Below are 16,246 nucleotides of genomic sequence, written 5' to 3'. Positions count from 1 at the left end.
ACAGGGAATGGCAAAGGGAGCTAGTGAATAGACTGGCTGTAAATGAGGATCTGTAGCTGAAACAAGTATAGTTTATTAAGGAAAATGTCTGTTTTTGTGCCGTACGATATAACAGTTATACAGTCATAATTTATATAGCTAGTTACCTCAATTATTACATGTATTTATTCTACCTGCTTTAAGAAAAAGGCTATATTACAAGTGTCTGGGAAGACTAACAACTCTATAACCCAGCAAGTCCAAAACTGAATGAGTACATTGAATTAAACCAGACAGGAATTCAATTTCAAATAGAAAATCAAATGTCCATTGCTGATTTTATTTAAATGTGAACAACTAAGTAACGAAAAAGATACAAAACTTAAAGGTAGCCTACAGCAAACCTTTTCTGACAAATTTAATTAGCCATTTGATATGTTGAGTCAGAACTTTGCCTTTTTATCAGTGAATGTCTTGACTCATGTTAGATTTTGAAATACTCCGTTTCCTTCATGTAAACTGATGATCTCCATCTTCCAAGCATCCTGAACAGCCTCCACTTTTCCCAAATCTCAATGAACTTCATGAGGCCTCAATGCCTGATGCAACTTTTCAATAACAATATATCACAATATTGATGGTGATCTCAATTGAACAAATGCAGGATAATATAAGATTACAAACATAATGTTCAAATAATATTCCCTCATTTGTTTCATCTCCTTTTGAGACATTAGTGATTTGCATTTGATCATTCATTTAGAACATAATTATTATGAAAATCACTTGATCAATGCTCTGACAATATGTTTCCATTGATAGACAATGATAATATTGAAATATTGTCCAGCCAATCTCTCATGTCTCATGTCTCTCTTCAGGGTTGGTTTATGACCAAAACATTTACTACAGACTGAGCATTTAAATGGTTTATCTCCTGTGTGGACTCTCATGTGTACTTTCAAGTTTCCTTCACGACCAAAACTGCTACCACAGACTGAGCATTTAAATGGTTTATCTCCTGTGTGGACTATCATGTGTCTCTCCAGGGTTTGTTTATGACCAACACATTTACCACAGACTGAGCATTTAAATGGTTTATCTCCTTTGTGGACTATCATGTGTCTCTTCATGTTTGGTTTTTGACCAAAACATTTACCACAGACTGAGCATTTAAATGGTTTATCTCCTGTGTGGACTCTCATGTGGTCTTTCAAGGTTCCTTTAACACCAAAACTGTTGCCACAGACTGAGCGTTTAAATTGCTTCTCTCCTGTGTGGACTACCATGCGTTTTGTCAAGTGTGATTTCTGACCAAAACTGTTACCACAGACTGAGCACTTAAATGGTTTATCTCCTGTGTGGACTCTCATGTGGTCTTTCAAGGTTCCTTTAACACCAAAACTGTTGCCACAGACTGAGCATTTAAATTGCTTCTCTCCTGTGTGGTCTACCATGCGTTTTGTCAAGTGTGATTTCTGACCAAAACTGTTACCACAGACTGAGCACTTAAATGGCTTCTCTCCTGTGTGGGCTATAATGTATTTTGTCAAGTGTGGTTTCTGACCAAAACTTTTACCACAGATGGAGCATTTAAATGGATTCTTTGCTGTGTGGCCTATCGTGTGTTTCTTCAGGTCTTGTTTATAAGTGAAACATTTACCGCAGGCTGAACATTTAAATGGCAGCCCGTGAAGCTGCTCTCCCTCCTGACTGGTCCAGAGTTCCTCCTGTTCCTCTTTAATGTGTGGGGGGTCTGGATCCCCCTGCTCTCCTTCCTGACTGGTACAGAGTTCCACCTGTTCCTCTTTAATATGTGTGGGCTCTGTGTCCTCCTGCTGCTCTCCCTTCTGACTGGTCAAAAGTTCCTCCTGTTCCTCTTTAATGTGTGCAAGCTCTGGCCCCTCCTGGTCCAAACTGGGGCTCCACTCCTGCAGCTCAGGGGGAACTTCAACCAACAGCTGCTGGAAGTCTAGAGGTACGGCTGATCTGTGCAACTGCACTTCAGGATTTAAAACAGTGTCCAGCAGCTTTCGTTGTTGCTCGTTCTTTTTGGAAGGAGAAGATTCTAGCCTGATATCAGACTGAATGGTTAACTCGTTACACTCCATTTCCTTCTTCAGAAGTAGTCAACTCAGTGGAGTGGGACGATCTGGAGGTCGCAGTGCACCTGAACGCAACATACAAGATATCCGCTGAATAAGTGTCCAATAAATGTTCATGTCATTCTGGCCAATACTTCTGTTATAGCATTTCAGTCTGGAATATGGAATATCTTTCAATAATCTATGATTTAGCTGCTAAATTGTCAAATACTGCCATCTGCTCGCTACCCAGGCACTTATGTATGTACTTAACCTAACTAACTTAACCTAACTAACTATCCGGTGTGCACAACACTGTCAGCCTAAACTCCGGCTGACACCCCAAAAACCTACAATCCGCTACAGAAAAATGTATATTGTTTGTTTATTAACTGGCCCCTCGCCTTCTATCATTTCACGAAAGTGGCAAAGCAAGTTGAGTATCCCTGCCCTATAGGGAGAAATTTAGTTTGTCATTGTAAACCCACAGCACAGTAATGATGACATGTTCTTCATATATCTAGCCTTTTAATTTTGCTCTTAAGCTTTCTCAAAGTACACCAAATTCACGCATTTTACTTTAAAATGTTTTAAAACATCTCGCGGGGGGGCATGCCCCCGCACCCCCTAGGGGGTCTGCGGTCCCCCACCACAAATTCTCAAAATCCTGTGGGAAACACTGGACTACATCAAATACATTAAAAAAACAACTCTCTGAAGACATTTATTTGTTTCTGACTCTGGGAGTCACACATTTAGGCTATTCTATGTGATCTCCTATTGATAACTAATGTAATAACAAATGGAATATTTGTTCCACTTTCATTCACTGAGCCTCCCCTGAAACTGTTGTGGAGGCAGACATGCCAAATAACAGTGATAACATAAACATAATGCATTTGTTATTACATTAGTTATGCATGCATTTATCTGGAGCAACCCGGAAGTCGTTGTTCCGGGTTGCTTCCGTTGCTTCAGATCAGAGAAGAAGAAGAAGCGGCGCTCCAGATAAATGCTTTTCGGTTTTTTGAAAGACAGAAAAGTGGATTTTATGCAACAATTTGGATGCAACAACTAGGTGTCATTAAAAGAAGTGGATGTTTTGCATCGGATAGCGTCTTCACTTCACGTGAAGACTCAGGTAGGAGCCGGCTTTTAGACCTAGACGTGAAAATGGCACAGTGTAAAAATGGGAAATGCGTGACGTTCGCCGGGCGCTAATATGCTGCTCAGAAGCGCCCGGCTAGCGGGGTATAGCTTAGGCAAATGTAAAACATCGCTGAAAGGAGAGGGGGCGGGGGGGCGCTGCACAGCCACACTCAACTCTGTCTGGACCGTCTGGACCCAGGCTATTTCAGATCCGTTGGAAATTTTAAATTTGATGTGCGTCAATGATGCGATCTTGATGTGGCACACTGACTGACACGCACATTTTGAAAATGGCACAAAAAACTTCAAAATTCTGTCTCCAGAGAGATTCAAAACGGTTGCCGAAACCTCTGGTTTGGGAGATTTTTCACTTACCCAGACCATTTCTCTTGCGCTGTCTTTCGCCAACACGTCCAGGATTCTGGTCACTCATTGCGATCATCATATTTATTTCTCTCGGTGATCCACGGTATTTTCAGGCGAGCAACTACTACACTGTGTAAACTAACCAGGGGCGGATTGGGATCATAATTCAGGCCGGGCATTAGATACCAAGCAGGCCAGGCCGATACGGGCCGACGTGCGTGCCGGCGTCCGAAGGTCGGCGGCGAAAAATTTGGGGCGTTTGAAGCTCAATTTGGGCCGTTTGAAGCCCAATTTGGGCCGTTTGAAGCCAGATTTGGGCCGTTTGAAGCCCTATTTGGGTCGTTTAAAGCCAGATTTGGGCCATTTGAAGCCCTATTTGGGTCGTTTAAAGCCAGATTTGGGCCGTTTGAAGCCCGATTTGGGCCGTTTGAAGCCCAATTTGGGCCGTTTGAAGCCCAATTTGGGCCAAGTCCAATTTTACAATGGAATGCACCCACTTTAAACCTGAATAAAGTAATAAAACCACTAGTAAACCAGTAGGCGGCGCCTGGCCTGCTGTTCAGTGAGTGGCCTGGCCTGGCCTGCCAAAAAAAAAAAAAAAAATTTTTTTTTTTTTTTTTTTTTGGCAGGCCAGGCCAGGCCAGGCCACCGGGCATTTGCCCGACGTGCCCGATTATGCAGTCCGCCACTGAAACTAACTGACATGCCAGCCAGGCCAGTGCCAGCTTTTGTATGAGGCATTTGTGACGGTGACGTCACTAAGAACGTCACTAGTCTTATGACTCACGAGCCAATCATATGCGCTCTCTCTCCCTGGCTTGACTAACCTCGCGTCACCAGGCTCTTCTCGGCGAGAAAGAGCCTGGCTCCCGCCCACAATTGATTTTGTCACCCTACTGGTTCCGGCCTAAAGCCCGCCCTAGACCGGATAGCAGCGTTTCTAGCTCGTCAACTTTCACGTTAACTTGACAATTTGACCCAAGTATCAGAACGGCAAACAACAAAACAAAAGATGGACGTACCGAAGTTCTTTTAGAAACATTGCGGATTCACAATCTCACATCTTTTAAGCCAATACAGAAGCTTTGCATCAGACAATTAATCGAGGGAAGAGACATCAAGCTAACAGCAACACAAATGTTTTTTGGCGCACTGCCTTCCGGTGTTCATTCTGGTTCCGTGGTTTACGCCCCATGACAAAAAGCGGGGTGGAAGGTGCCCAGACTATGGCTTGACAGTGAGCCAATCACAGGCTCCGACCATGGGGCTCTGATCCCCCCCCTCGCCTCTCCTCCGTCCGTGGTGACGCGAGGTTATTCACCCTGTAGTCCATTCTGTATCCGTTCCGGTCCATCATGAAAGAAATCACGCTGAAAGCGTGCATGTGTGCGCCAGCGGCCTATCAAACTGGAAGCTGCTTTTAAAAGTTTTAATACCTGGGAAAAGACGCACCTCAAAGGTAAAACACACTGTTTTATTGTTATGGTATTAATTTACCACGACCTCACATTGTTGTAACCCTAGTCAGGCGAACCACAGAGAGAGCGTTACTGAGTAACAAAATGTCTTGTTTTTGTTTTGCTTTTCTTTGTTTGTTTGTTTGAGAGAGAGAGAGAGAGAGAGAGAGAGAGAGAGATGGGGGGTGACGTAACTAGTGAACGTTAACATTTTTGAACTAGTACAGTGGCCGTAGTGCTAGCGCGTTCGCTGCTCCGTTACCATGGAGACGACACTAACGAGTCTGAGTGAGAGAAACAACACAGAGAATGGCAAATGGAAATAACAGCAAGAATAATTCTAAGGAGAAAAATGGGAAAGACACAGAGCAAACAGAAAGTGAAATGCTAGCTAGCGACTGTGCTAGCTCCATGCTGAAGTCTCCAGATATCGACCAGGAGTGGGAACAACATACAGACTTCACCACCTCTTTCTCATCGCAAGCCGATCCTGTCTCTGACCAACAGCCGGAGACTGATGACCTCATATATGACCTCCCTGACCTTTCTAATATTATTGTTCAGAGGTGAATCAGAATCCATATCAAGTAGGCCTACACACTAGCCTATTTAAAGTTGGGCCTGCTTACACCCTATTATGGATCTTGGTAGATCCTGAATTTAGTGATACTAGTGATTTTTCAGAGCACCTGTATTAGTTTATGTGAGCTAAAACGTCCAGAATTGACAGTAACTGTTGAAATATTGATGTCACCTGGACAGATATGAAGGAGAAAGCTGTAACGGGCAGTTCCACGGAGAAGGTGTTGCTCATTTTCAAGGAGACCATGTCTACAAGGTATTGCAAAACCACAGCACATCTTCGTAGATACAATATGAATACATCACCATAGCAGCCAGGCCAAAATGTGCAGTGAAATATCTTGACTTTGCTGTGTTTCTCTGAAGGGCATGTTTTCAGAGGGACTGATGCATGGAAATGGTGTCTACACATGGGCAGATGGAGTGAAGTATGAGGTACAGTAGGCTATAGGCCTAAACATGGCTCCTGTCCCAAGTCAGTGTCAAGACAGAACAAATCAGGAGACCAGTATCAATTTAATATTTTAAAGGAAAACGAAATATCTGGGACATTTCAATGCAATATGGTTTTAACCGGGTAGAAAGAAACCTGGTAAGAACATCATGAGTTTGATATCTATAATCAGTTTCAACATCAATAAATTCAGTCATTCCATACAGAAAGCCAAAATCATCTACTCAGCAGATCTCATCATCGCTTTCAATTTAAGTCATTTATACAAACTCAAGATCTGCATCAAGTCTCAAACAGTTTAAATTGTGACATGAGTGCAAGTCCTGTGACTTACGTCCCTACCTATAATAATAATAATATTAATATTAATAGTAATAATAATAATAATAATAATACATTCATTTTATATAGTGCTTTTCACAGTGCTCAAAGATGCTTTACAATCACATGAAAGAAACAAGAACTTTTTTTGGAACTTAAATTTTTATGCGTTTTTTGAAAGGTTTGATACATGGCATACATACATTGTTGTTTCCAGAATATAGGAACATTTGGCAAAAGTTTTAGCTTATTTCATGGAGGTAGACGGAAGTATATACAGTAAGTCCAGTAAAATAAACAATACATACATACAGTATATACACACACACACACACACACACACACACACACACACACACACACACACACATGCCCGTTGAGTCCTACTACAGAATGATATAATCACAGAAGAGACTGTCTGGTACCTACTTAGACCTGTCTTCCATTTTGTTGAAAGCCCAAAACTCTTCCCAAGGAGACACTCCTACCATCTGATCTCCACTTATTTTTCCAAACATATACTTTTGTAAGATGCTTTCTCCGCCATTGTGTTAACCCATTCTTTCAGTTCTGGAGCTAAAAAAACAACAACAACTTTAATAAAAAGTAAGTAATAAAAATGAAATAGATGAGAGAGATAGAAAAAAGAAGAATGAAAAAAAGTGTCAGTGAACTGAAGTTTGTCCCTTGTTGTCAGGGAGAGTTTGTGTCCAATGTACCCATGGGCCATGGCAGGTACAGATGGCTGGATGGCAGCTGCTACGAGGGTGAGGTGTACAACGCTTTACGCCACGGGACTGGAAGCTACACGTGTGCCGATAAGTCTGTGGTATACAGAGGGCAGTGGCACCGGGGCAAAAGGCATGGAAAGGTATTATACGCACAATTTGTATTATTATTATAGTTACTCGCTCCCCCCCAAATAAGTATGTTGTTGCTGTTATTGTTGTTGTTTTATACTGTTGTCTGTTTACTAGGGTGCGATCTATTATAACCAGGATGAGACTTCATGGTATAAAGGAGATTGGGTCAGTAACAACAGAGAGGGATGTGGAGTGAGAAGGTATGTACTGTATAAGTGAGAAGAGAAATGTACAGACCTTTTCTCCTTCTTCTTCTTCTTACTTTTGAACTCTGTGTACATACAACCTATGTTGCATTTGAATTGCCGGTGAGGAAGATGAACTCAAAGACTGACGTCTGTCTCCTGCAGCTACCCCTCTGGTCATATTTACGAGGGTGAGTGGAGGAACAACATCAGGCATGGAGAGGGCACCATGAGGTGGCTGAAGCTGGGACAGCAGTACAGCGGGATGTGGCAGAACGGTGTCCAGGCATGACAACACATCATTAAATGAGGAGCACCATCAAAATGAAAATGCACTCTGCTGCTCACCTAGCCTGATATCAGACTGAATTTACATCTTCTAGTCTGAGACTGCCCTCTGTTTGAGCTATTTCTCCAGGATTCCATTTTCCCTAACCAATCACTACCCAGTAAACATTTCCCCTAACCAATCACTAGAGACCAACATCCACCTGACTCTAACTTTAGTTAATCCAGTCGGGAGAATGTAAAAAAGAAAAGAAAAAAAAAGGGGGGGGGAATCCTCCCTTTTGAATATGCCTTCAAGACAGAGTGCCGTTCAGATTCCAAAGTAATTGGTACTTTGAATTGATTTAAAACAGCCTCAATAGCAGCGTAACTCGTCTGGCGGCCGTTTCTGTTATTACTCCTCCTCCTACTAGTACTAATTACTACTACTTGACAACAGCTTTGTCCCGACCGTTGGGCTGTTTATTGTCGCTGATTGGCTAATCATTAGTCCCCGTCGGCGCTGATTGGTGAATCGCTGGTACTGAGGAAAATGCATATTTGCATATGACAATACCAGATCAGAAGCAGCCAAAAGTCAACTTAGAGGAGTGGGCGGAGTCAAAGGTCTGGAGCCAGGCAATTGCTCAGCCCATCTCTTAGTGGAAAGCTGGCACTTGGGCTATGCTGCATAAGGTGTTTGATATGCAGTCGTTTGGCTCCAAAACACTTGGGCTATGCTGCATGAGGTCTTTGGAGAAATCTGGAAATCTGAGGGACGGATTTTGTCCTTTTTGGGGGGGAGCTGTGAAAAATGCCCCTGGCTGTTAATGTCAATAGTTTGGGAGAAGCTTGAGATGGAACTACCGGGGCTAAATCGCTGTGTTTGGCGCTCCTACCAACTTAATGGAGTTTCAACCTGACATGGGGGTTGAGGAGATAATGGTTGAATTTTCATTTTGGCATGAACTATTCCTTTAGGTCCTCTCTCTTCCTATGTCTATTGTTAAGGGGGAAATAACTTGCTAAGACATCTAGTGCAACAGAGTTTGAAGCTATTGCAATAGTTACTGTGCCATACATATTGCACATCAAGTCTCAGTGTTTGTGGCACATTTTGCTCCCAAATCTGAAAGAAATTGGAATAATTCCAGGGATATTGCTTTCTCTGTTATGAGGTTCACAGATTTCCACCTATGACTGACTGTTGTCTTACAAGCAGCTTCCCCTCTCTTGTCTGGCAGCATGGGCGAGGCACACACACCTGGTTCCTCAGGCGGGTTGACGGCTCCCAGTATCCCCAGAGGAACCAATACCACGGCGACTTCGTCGATGGTCGGAGGCACGGACAGGGAACCTTCTCCTATGCGAGTGGGGCACGCTACGACGGAGAATGGAAGAACAATAAAAAGCATGGCCAGGTTAAGATCTATAATTGATGATACAACACATAAACCTTTATTGCTATCATGTTTTGTTTGATTTAAAAGACTAAAGGACAAAGATATGTCATTGAAATCAATTCTGAAAGTGACCCTACGTTATAGGGAAAATACACTTTGAAGAACGGGCATGTCTTTGAAGGACAGTTTGTGGACGATCAGGTGGCAACCCCCAACTTGACTGGAATTAGCCCTCAGACTCCAAATGGTAAACGCATCCATCTTATCAAGAGGGACAGTTCACTGGTATTGCAGGCTGACAGTGTCTCGGTGACGAGTGTGCTATTTGTATAAAACCTGTTATAGGTGGATTTCTCAAGAGACTGTCGGACCCAAGTAATGATTCATCTGTACTAGTACCAGACATGGCTCTGGACATCGACTCCCTGCTGGAGAAAATCCCCAAGAGACAGCGAGACATGGAGCGCAAAGAGGTCAGGTGGTCCTACTTTAGCAGGAAGTGTGTGTGTGATTTGCCATGCTGTGTTTTCCGGCCCTGACGCTGAGACAGGAAGTGTATGTGATTTGCCATGCTGTGTTTTGGGCCCTGACGCTCAGGCTGGTGTGTAACAGGTGGAGTTTGTGGTGCTGAGGCATAACGCCGAGCTGCGGTCCATCTACAGTTTCTACAGCAGACTTGGCCACGCCCACTCCCCGGACAACACCTTCCTGCTGTCCCACCTGCAGCTCTGGCGCTTGCTGAAAGACTGTCATGTCCACCATCACGGCATCACTCTGGCACAGATGGACCGCCTCATCAGAGGTGACACGGAATACCTCAATACTTACACAGTGAAACATGTTTAAATCCCTGGCCTGCACTACTGACTTTGTTTTTTGTTTGTTTGATTTTTCTCCCATTTTCTCCCCAAATGTACTTGGCCAATTCCCCCTCTGCCGATCTGGGGGGAGTTGTAGACTAGTACATGCTTCCTCCGATTAGGCTTGGGAATCAATCCCAGAATGCAATGCACATCAATCCCGCAATGCAATGCAAGATTGCGCATTGCATCTTGGGATTGCTTTCCACAATATTGCTTGATTTACAACCGCAACTCATTCATAATATTGGCCACACTATTGGGATGCTACCAGCTGGCATTTTGCCAGCTAGTAAAATGATTCCATGATTGGAATTTGGAAACCCTCATTAGTGTTTTGCTTGCACCTGTGTTTACCCTTCCTTTTCGACACAAAATGGCCCCCATGAAAAGGGTCTATTGTGTCTGTAGGAACGTCTGACCAAGCTGGAGGTCCCGCTACTGGGAATTGAACCTCGGTCTCGGCGAGTGCTTTTACCTCTACACTACACTACCCAGAAGCCCCAGTATTCTTGGATATGAGCAAGTCTCAGAAGGAGGTTTTTGGGATGTTGCCTTCAAATTGTCCACTGGTTAAGGCCTTGTGCAGGAATAAGAGAGGATGTTTGTTTTGAGTCTAGGATGAGGCTAGCTGATCAACCAGTGCAACATATTACCTCAAACTCACTCTGCTGTGTATATTTGCTTTTATGTTGTTGGCGCCTCAGAGGACCATCTCCCTCCAGAGGAAACCCACTCTCCCTTCACTGCCATGCTGCTCCGCAGGCTCCTCAGCTGTCTGGTGGTCGTGGCCTTCCACACGTACCATAAGGACATGGAGTAAGGAACAAAACCCTACTCTAACTGACATATCACTGTTCTGTGAAAACTTTTCATTGCAAACATGTAGACTTTTCAGGAGCTGAGAAAAACAGCGGGTTTTGTTCTAGTTTTCTCAAACCAATGTGGGAACACAGAACTACTACACCAATAAACCACTGCAACACACTGTGACACTGTTTACCTGCCGTGACAGTGGGGCTGGTATTGAAGCAGTTTAGAGTACTTTGCCAGGTGTCTGCCTGGCTGTCTGAGTGTCTGTGTGGACAGATTTTGCTAGATGCACTCACGTACCTTTACAGGTGTGTAGTTCACATACAAATGAAGGTTGAGTTCGAAAATGGACGTTTTCCGAGCCCCACCCCACATTGCCCCCCCAACACACAAACACACACACACACACACACACACACACACACACACACAGGCCCCCCACACACTTTATGTCCCTGGCCCACATTTGTTTTAAGTCGCGGCTGGTGTGGTCTTGTTGTTTTAATTTCCCTCTGGGATCAATAAAGTTTTCTATTCTATTCTCTAATTTGAATTGTGACACATCTTTGGTTAAAACCTGATCTTTAGAGCTTGTCTCTCCTTGTCACAGGTCACCAAAGAACATTCTGGCTGCATGCTTTTCCAAGCTGATGAAGGACAACATCCTTCCTCATGCAAAGAATGTAAAAGGTGTTCACACTATTAATACAGGAGCATGTTCTCCGCACACACACACACACACACACACACACACACACACACACACACACACTTAATATGTAATAGAACATCTAAAATCTTATCAGATGGGGGACCCTGTGACAACATCTTGCTGGGGTCCATGTTCTCCACACACACACACACACACACACTTAATATGTAATAAAACATCTAAAATCTTATCAGATGGGGGACCCTGTGACAACATCTTGCTGGGGTCCATGTTCTCCACACACACACACACACACACACACACACACACACACACACACTTAATATGTAATAAAACATCTAAAATCTTATCAGATGGGAGACCCTGTGACAACATCTTGCTGGGGTCCATGTTCTCCACACACACACACACACACACACACACACACTTAATATGTAATAAAACATCTAAAATCTTATCAGATGGGGGACCCTGGGACATCTTGCGGGGGTCCGTGGTCTAATTTGTGTCAGTTTATGGCTGTTGTCTAAAGTTGCATGATTGATCTGAACCTGTGTACCTGAAGAAACAAACGTTACTGTAAAAGTTACAGTATTAAACACTAATTGCTGTGCTCATTAACTCCAGGGTTCCTGTTCAGTCACCCGGTCCGTGCGGTGGTTGCTCTGAACTACACTGAGAGATGCTGGGAGGTGTACCAGGCTCACTGCAGGGTTAGCCCCGCCCCCTCAGCTGACCGCACCATGACCTGCCGACACCTGCTGTGGATGTTCAAGGTGCAGCAACAACAACTAACTACATGAAATAATCGAATTATTTATATATATATATATATATATATATATATATGTGTATATGTAACGGCGTTGTGTAGGTGGTACTTGCAGCAACCCATGTTAAGGGCTTGTCCAGGTGGATTCGAACTGCCGACCCTCGGCTTGGGAGTCCAGCATGTTAACCGCAACACCAAGAGAGCTAGCTCCCTTGGCGGAGCTGATTAACATGCCTTTATACCTGGGGAGTGAGTTTAACCAATCCACTCGCTACCACTCGGGACTCACGAGGAATCTGCGCTGATTCAACTCGGTTACATATATATATATATATTATTGTCACCCCTGCCAGGATCTCAGTCTGTTGGACACGAAGCTGACCACAGCGAGGCTACTAGAGATCATCACTGCTGAGAGCCTCGACCCCAGGAACCTGTTATACTGCAATCTGGATCTAGAGGTCAGCTGTGTGCCTAAACCACATCTAGATTCATCAACTTACCCATCCGTGGCCAATTAGCCCTTTTCACCTCATCCATTTTGTGTATAAAAGGCAGGAAGGTGGCTCAGTGAGCACTGTTGCCTCATAGCAAGGTCCTGGGTTCAAACCCCGGTCTGTCCCAGGTCCTTTCTGTGTGGAGTTTGCATGCTCTCCCCGTATTCGTGCGGGTTTTCTCCGGGTGCCCACCATCAAAGATATGTATGTTAGGGTTAATACTCCTGTCAGTGCCCCTGACCCTGACCAAGGCACTGGCAAAAAGAACTGGAGTTGGTCCCCGGGCGCTGCACTGCGGCTGCACACTGCTCCTAGTTCTAGGAAGGTTCCTAGCAGAGGATGGGTCAAATGCAGAGGATAAATTTCCTCATGGGGATAAATAAAGGATAACTTAAGTAACAGGTGCAAGCAAAACATTAATGAGGGCCCCAGCACCGGAACACCTAAATGGATTGGAAGTTGGAAACCCTCATTAATATTTGCTTGCACTTGTGTTACTTGTGGGGCACGGTGGCTCAGTGGTAGAGCTGTCGCCTCACAGTCAAAAGGTCCTGAGTTCGATTCTCGCCTGGGACACTGTGGGCGCTGTGGTTGTGTTCCCCCCCATATCTTCAGTGCCTACTGCCCAGGTGGGGTATCTCGTCGTAAGGGCCTTTCTCTCTGTGTGGAGTTTGCATGTTCTCCCCGTGCTCCCCCAGGGGGTTCCTCCGTATATAACCGCCCCACTAAAAACATGCAGATCAGATCGTCATCGTCATCCGACCAGTGACGACAACATCCGAAGTTGGTCCCCGGGCGCTGTACGAGAAAGCGACCATTGCTCCTGGCCTGCCCCCCAGAGGAAAGGACATGCCTGGATGGGTTAAATGCAGAGGACACTTTTCACCGGCCACCGTCAGCATGAGTGTGTTGTGGCCACATGCATGTGTTGTGGTGTTCGTGTGACAATAAAAGACGGGGCTTGTCCCGTTACGAGAGAGTACTTACTGCCTTTTAGACACAAAATGGCTGCTGGTGAAAAAGGCCCATAGATCAACGGCACAAGCTCTGCTGCAATCACAACCTGTTGGTTTTGAGTGTTCTTTCTATCCACCATCCAAATAACTGACTCTCTCCTGTATTCCACTCTTTGTCCTGGAGATGACCTTTCTGGAGTTCTTAGAGACCCTCCTGGGTTGTGCTGAGGTGAAGTGTCAGCAGGTTGAGCCGCCTCAGGAGGACCGCTCCCAGTCCAGTCCTGACGCAGAGGCCAGTGAGAGCAGCCTGCCAACTCCAAGCTGCCCCTCCCAGTCGGTCAGATCCTTTATCCAGACGATACTGCTGAAACATGCTGTAAACCTGCTATGACTTGAAGTTGTTCCTTGTTTATTTTTCAATAGATCAGGAAATCCACAGATCTGCTGCAGTTATCCACTTCTGAAGACATGGAGGCTGTAGGCAATATCAAATCTCAGATGGCAGGTTTGTTGTTTTTGCTTGATAATTTATTCAAATACTGCATCTCCTATAACAGAATGTGACTTGGATTGTCTTGCAATTTATATGGACTGTGAGTCTCCCCCCAAGCTTACCCTTTGTTCACACCATACACCAAAGCCATGCTTAAATAAATATGATTTAATGTTACATATATTTAATATGAAAGTAGACTTCCTACACACCTGCTCATGTTAGTCTAACAGCCTCGATATTTCATCCAGAGACCACAGAACAGGGGACAGATGGAAATGGGGGCAAAGCGAGTGAGTTGGACCTGTGGATTCAGAGGGTCCATCAGTTCTTCAGCCACTGTTTCTTCCCTGCTTACGTCCACAAGCAGTCAGTGAGCCAGGAGCTGGAGGAAGGGCGGCTCTGCCAGGAGGCCCGGAGACGCATCGCTCTGGCCAAGGCCCAGGAGCCAGCGAGGTAGCCCACTTCAAGCCTCCAGATGATTAAATAACTAGACAACTTACTGACTGTACATTTAGGTCCTGATAACTAACTACAGACAACTTACTGACTGTACGTTTAGGTAACTACAGTTATACAACAGGTAGTTCCGGCTGAGCAATTTGATTGGACAAGAGGGATCCTACCAGTGCCGATATTTCACGATAACGCACTGGCGCTTCACTGTGTGTAGATCACTCCGCTTCACAGCTGCTCTAATCAACAAAACGCTTCACAGCTGTAGAGTAGACAGTAGTAAAGTAGACAGCCTGCAGTTAATTAGGCTGATTAGGCTACATTTTCAGCAAAGCAGAAAGCTGAGGGGACTATTTTTGTTGGCGGAGGAATAAATAGAGAAATCATATATTTTCTCAGCTTTTTGTCATTTTTTTAATCAGCTTTGTTTAATAGAACTGTTGTATAAAAGCAATATCACATTCGAGGTCGTGCTGTTGTCTAATATCGTCAATGCTGTGATCATCTTCGGCACCTGCGGCCGAATCACAGCAGTGCCGATATTAGCCAACAGCACTCCCTCTCGTGTGATATTGCTTAAACTTACTGACTGTACATTTAGGTACCTGATGATTAGACAACTTACTGACTGTACGTTTAGGTACCTGATGATTAACTACAGACAACTTACTGACTGTACATTTAGGTCCTGATTAACTACAACTTACTGCACGTTTAAGCACCTGACATACTGTAACTATAAACTCGATATCTCACTTGAAACAATTCTAAAACAATGAAATAAATATTCCTGACATCACAATACTGAATAGGGTTGCCACCTTCAATGTGGAAAAATAATGGACACCTTGCCCACGGAACACATCATGCAGGGGGGGGGGGGGGGGTCCCCCCCCCCATGAGATTTCCTGCATTCTGCTGAAATTGTATGCACAAGTTTGTGCTTTTTTAAATGCATACATTTCCTACTCTCAACACGAATGTCAAGGAAATAGAGTGTACAGTTGCATCAATTAAGTGAAGGGGTAAAACCCCACGAATGTCAAGGAAATAGAGTGTACAGTTGCATCAATTAAGTGAAGGGGTAAAACCCGACTGAAATCAGTCTGTAGACTGAGCTCTGCTACCCATGGATATAGGCATCTTTTCCCCTTTGAAATGTCACAAGTTGTGTGCGGGCCGGCCGGCCGTTTCTATTTGTGTTGTGTTGCAGGCTGAGAGAGCACTGGGAGGCTGAGGAGGAAAGACGGGAGGAGGAAGTGGAGGCAGCAGCAGAGAAATGGGACGGACAGGACGATGAAGTCAGCTGTTCTTCCCCGGCACCTCGGACAGCTGTGGCCTCCAACACTTCTCTCTCGGTCACTGATGCGGCTAAATGGTCCACAGGCACAGGGTCCAAAAAGAACAATATCCAGAGCAGTCCTAACCTTGAGCCAACAATGACTCAACCTTGAGCCTTTCATTGAACATTTGATGTGCTTACATTGAGTTGCATCTTAGCATTTATTTATCACTGCTTTGTATGCTTGTGAACATGAAGACATTTGCCATTTAATTTTTTGAATTAGTATTTTATTAACAAAAGCATTTAAAAAGGGGGAGTATTTTTTTTATCA

The 16,246-nt window shown here is 44.4% G+C and overlaps 1 protein-coding gene across 1 annotated transcript; it reads left to right on the top strand.

Annotated features, from left to right (window-relative positions):
* The first annotated feature begins 3,101 nt into the window (after positions 1 to 3,101).
* rsph10b (radial spoke head 10 homolog B) lies at positions 3,102 to 16,223 on the top strand. The gene is made up of 18 exons (XM_083634529.1): positions 3,102 to 3,204; positions 5,798 to 5,873; positions 5,984 to 6,052; positions 7,090 to 7,263; positions 7,370 to 7,455; positions 7,606 to 7,726; positions 8,952 to 9,128; positions 9,255 to 9,357; positions 9,456 to 9,583; positions 9,723 to 9,912; positions 10,678 to 10,789; positions 11,394 to 11,473; positions 12,084 to 12,232; positions 12,582 to 12,689; positions 13,866 to 14,018; positions 14,105 to 14,186; positions 14,426 to 14,630; positions 15,844 to 16,223. The coding sequence occupies exons 3-18, from the start codon at positions 5,987 to 5,989 to the stop codon at positions 16,082 to 16,084; spliced, it is 2,175 nt and encodes a 724-aa protein (XP_083490655.1). The 5' UTR covers positions 3,102 to 3,204; positions 5,798 to 5,873; positions 5,984 to 5,986; the 3' UTR covers positions 16,085 to 16,223.
* The last annotated feature ends 23 nt before the right edge of the window (positions 16,224 to 16,246 follow it).

The sequence above is a fragment of the Poromitra crassiceps genome, assembly GCF_964638095.1.
Source record: "Poromitra crassiceps genome assembly, chromosome: 4".
In the NCBI taxonomy this organism is placed as follows: Eukaryota; Metazoa; Chordata; class Actinopteri; order Beryciformes; family Melamphaidae; genus Poromitra; species Poromitra crassiceps.
This window is presented reverse-complemented; position numbering and strand designations above follow the sequence as displayed.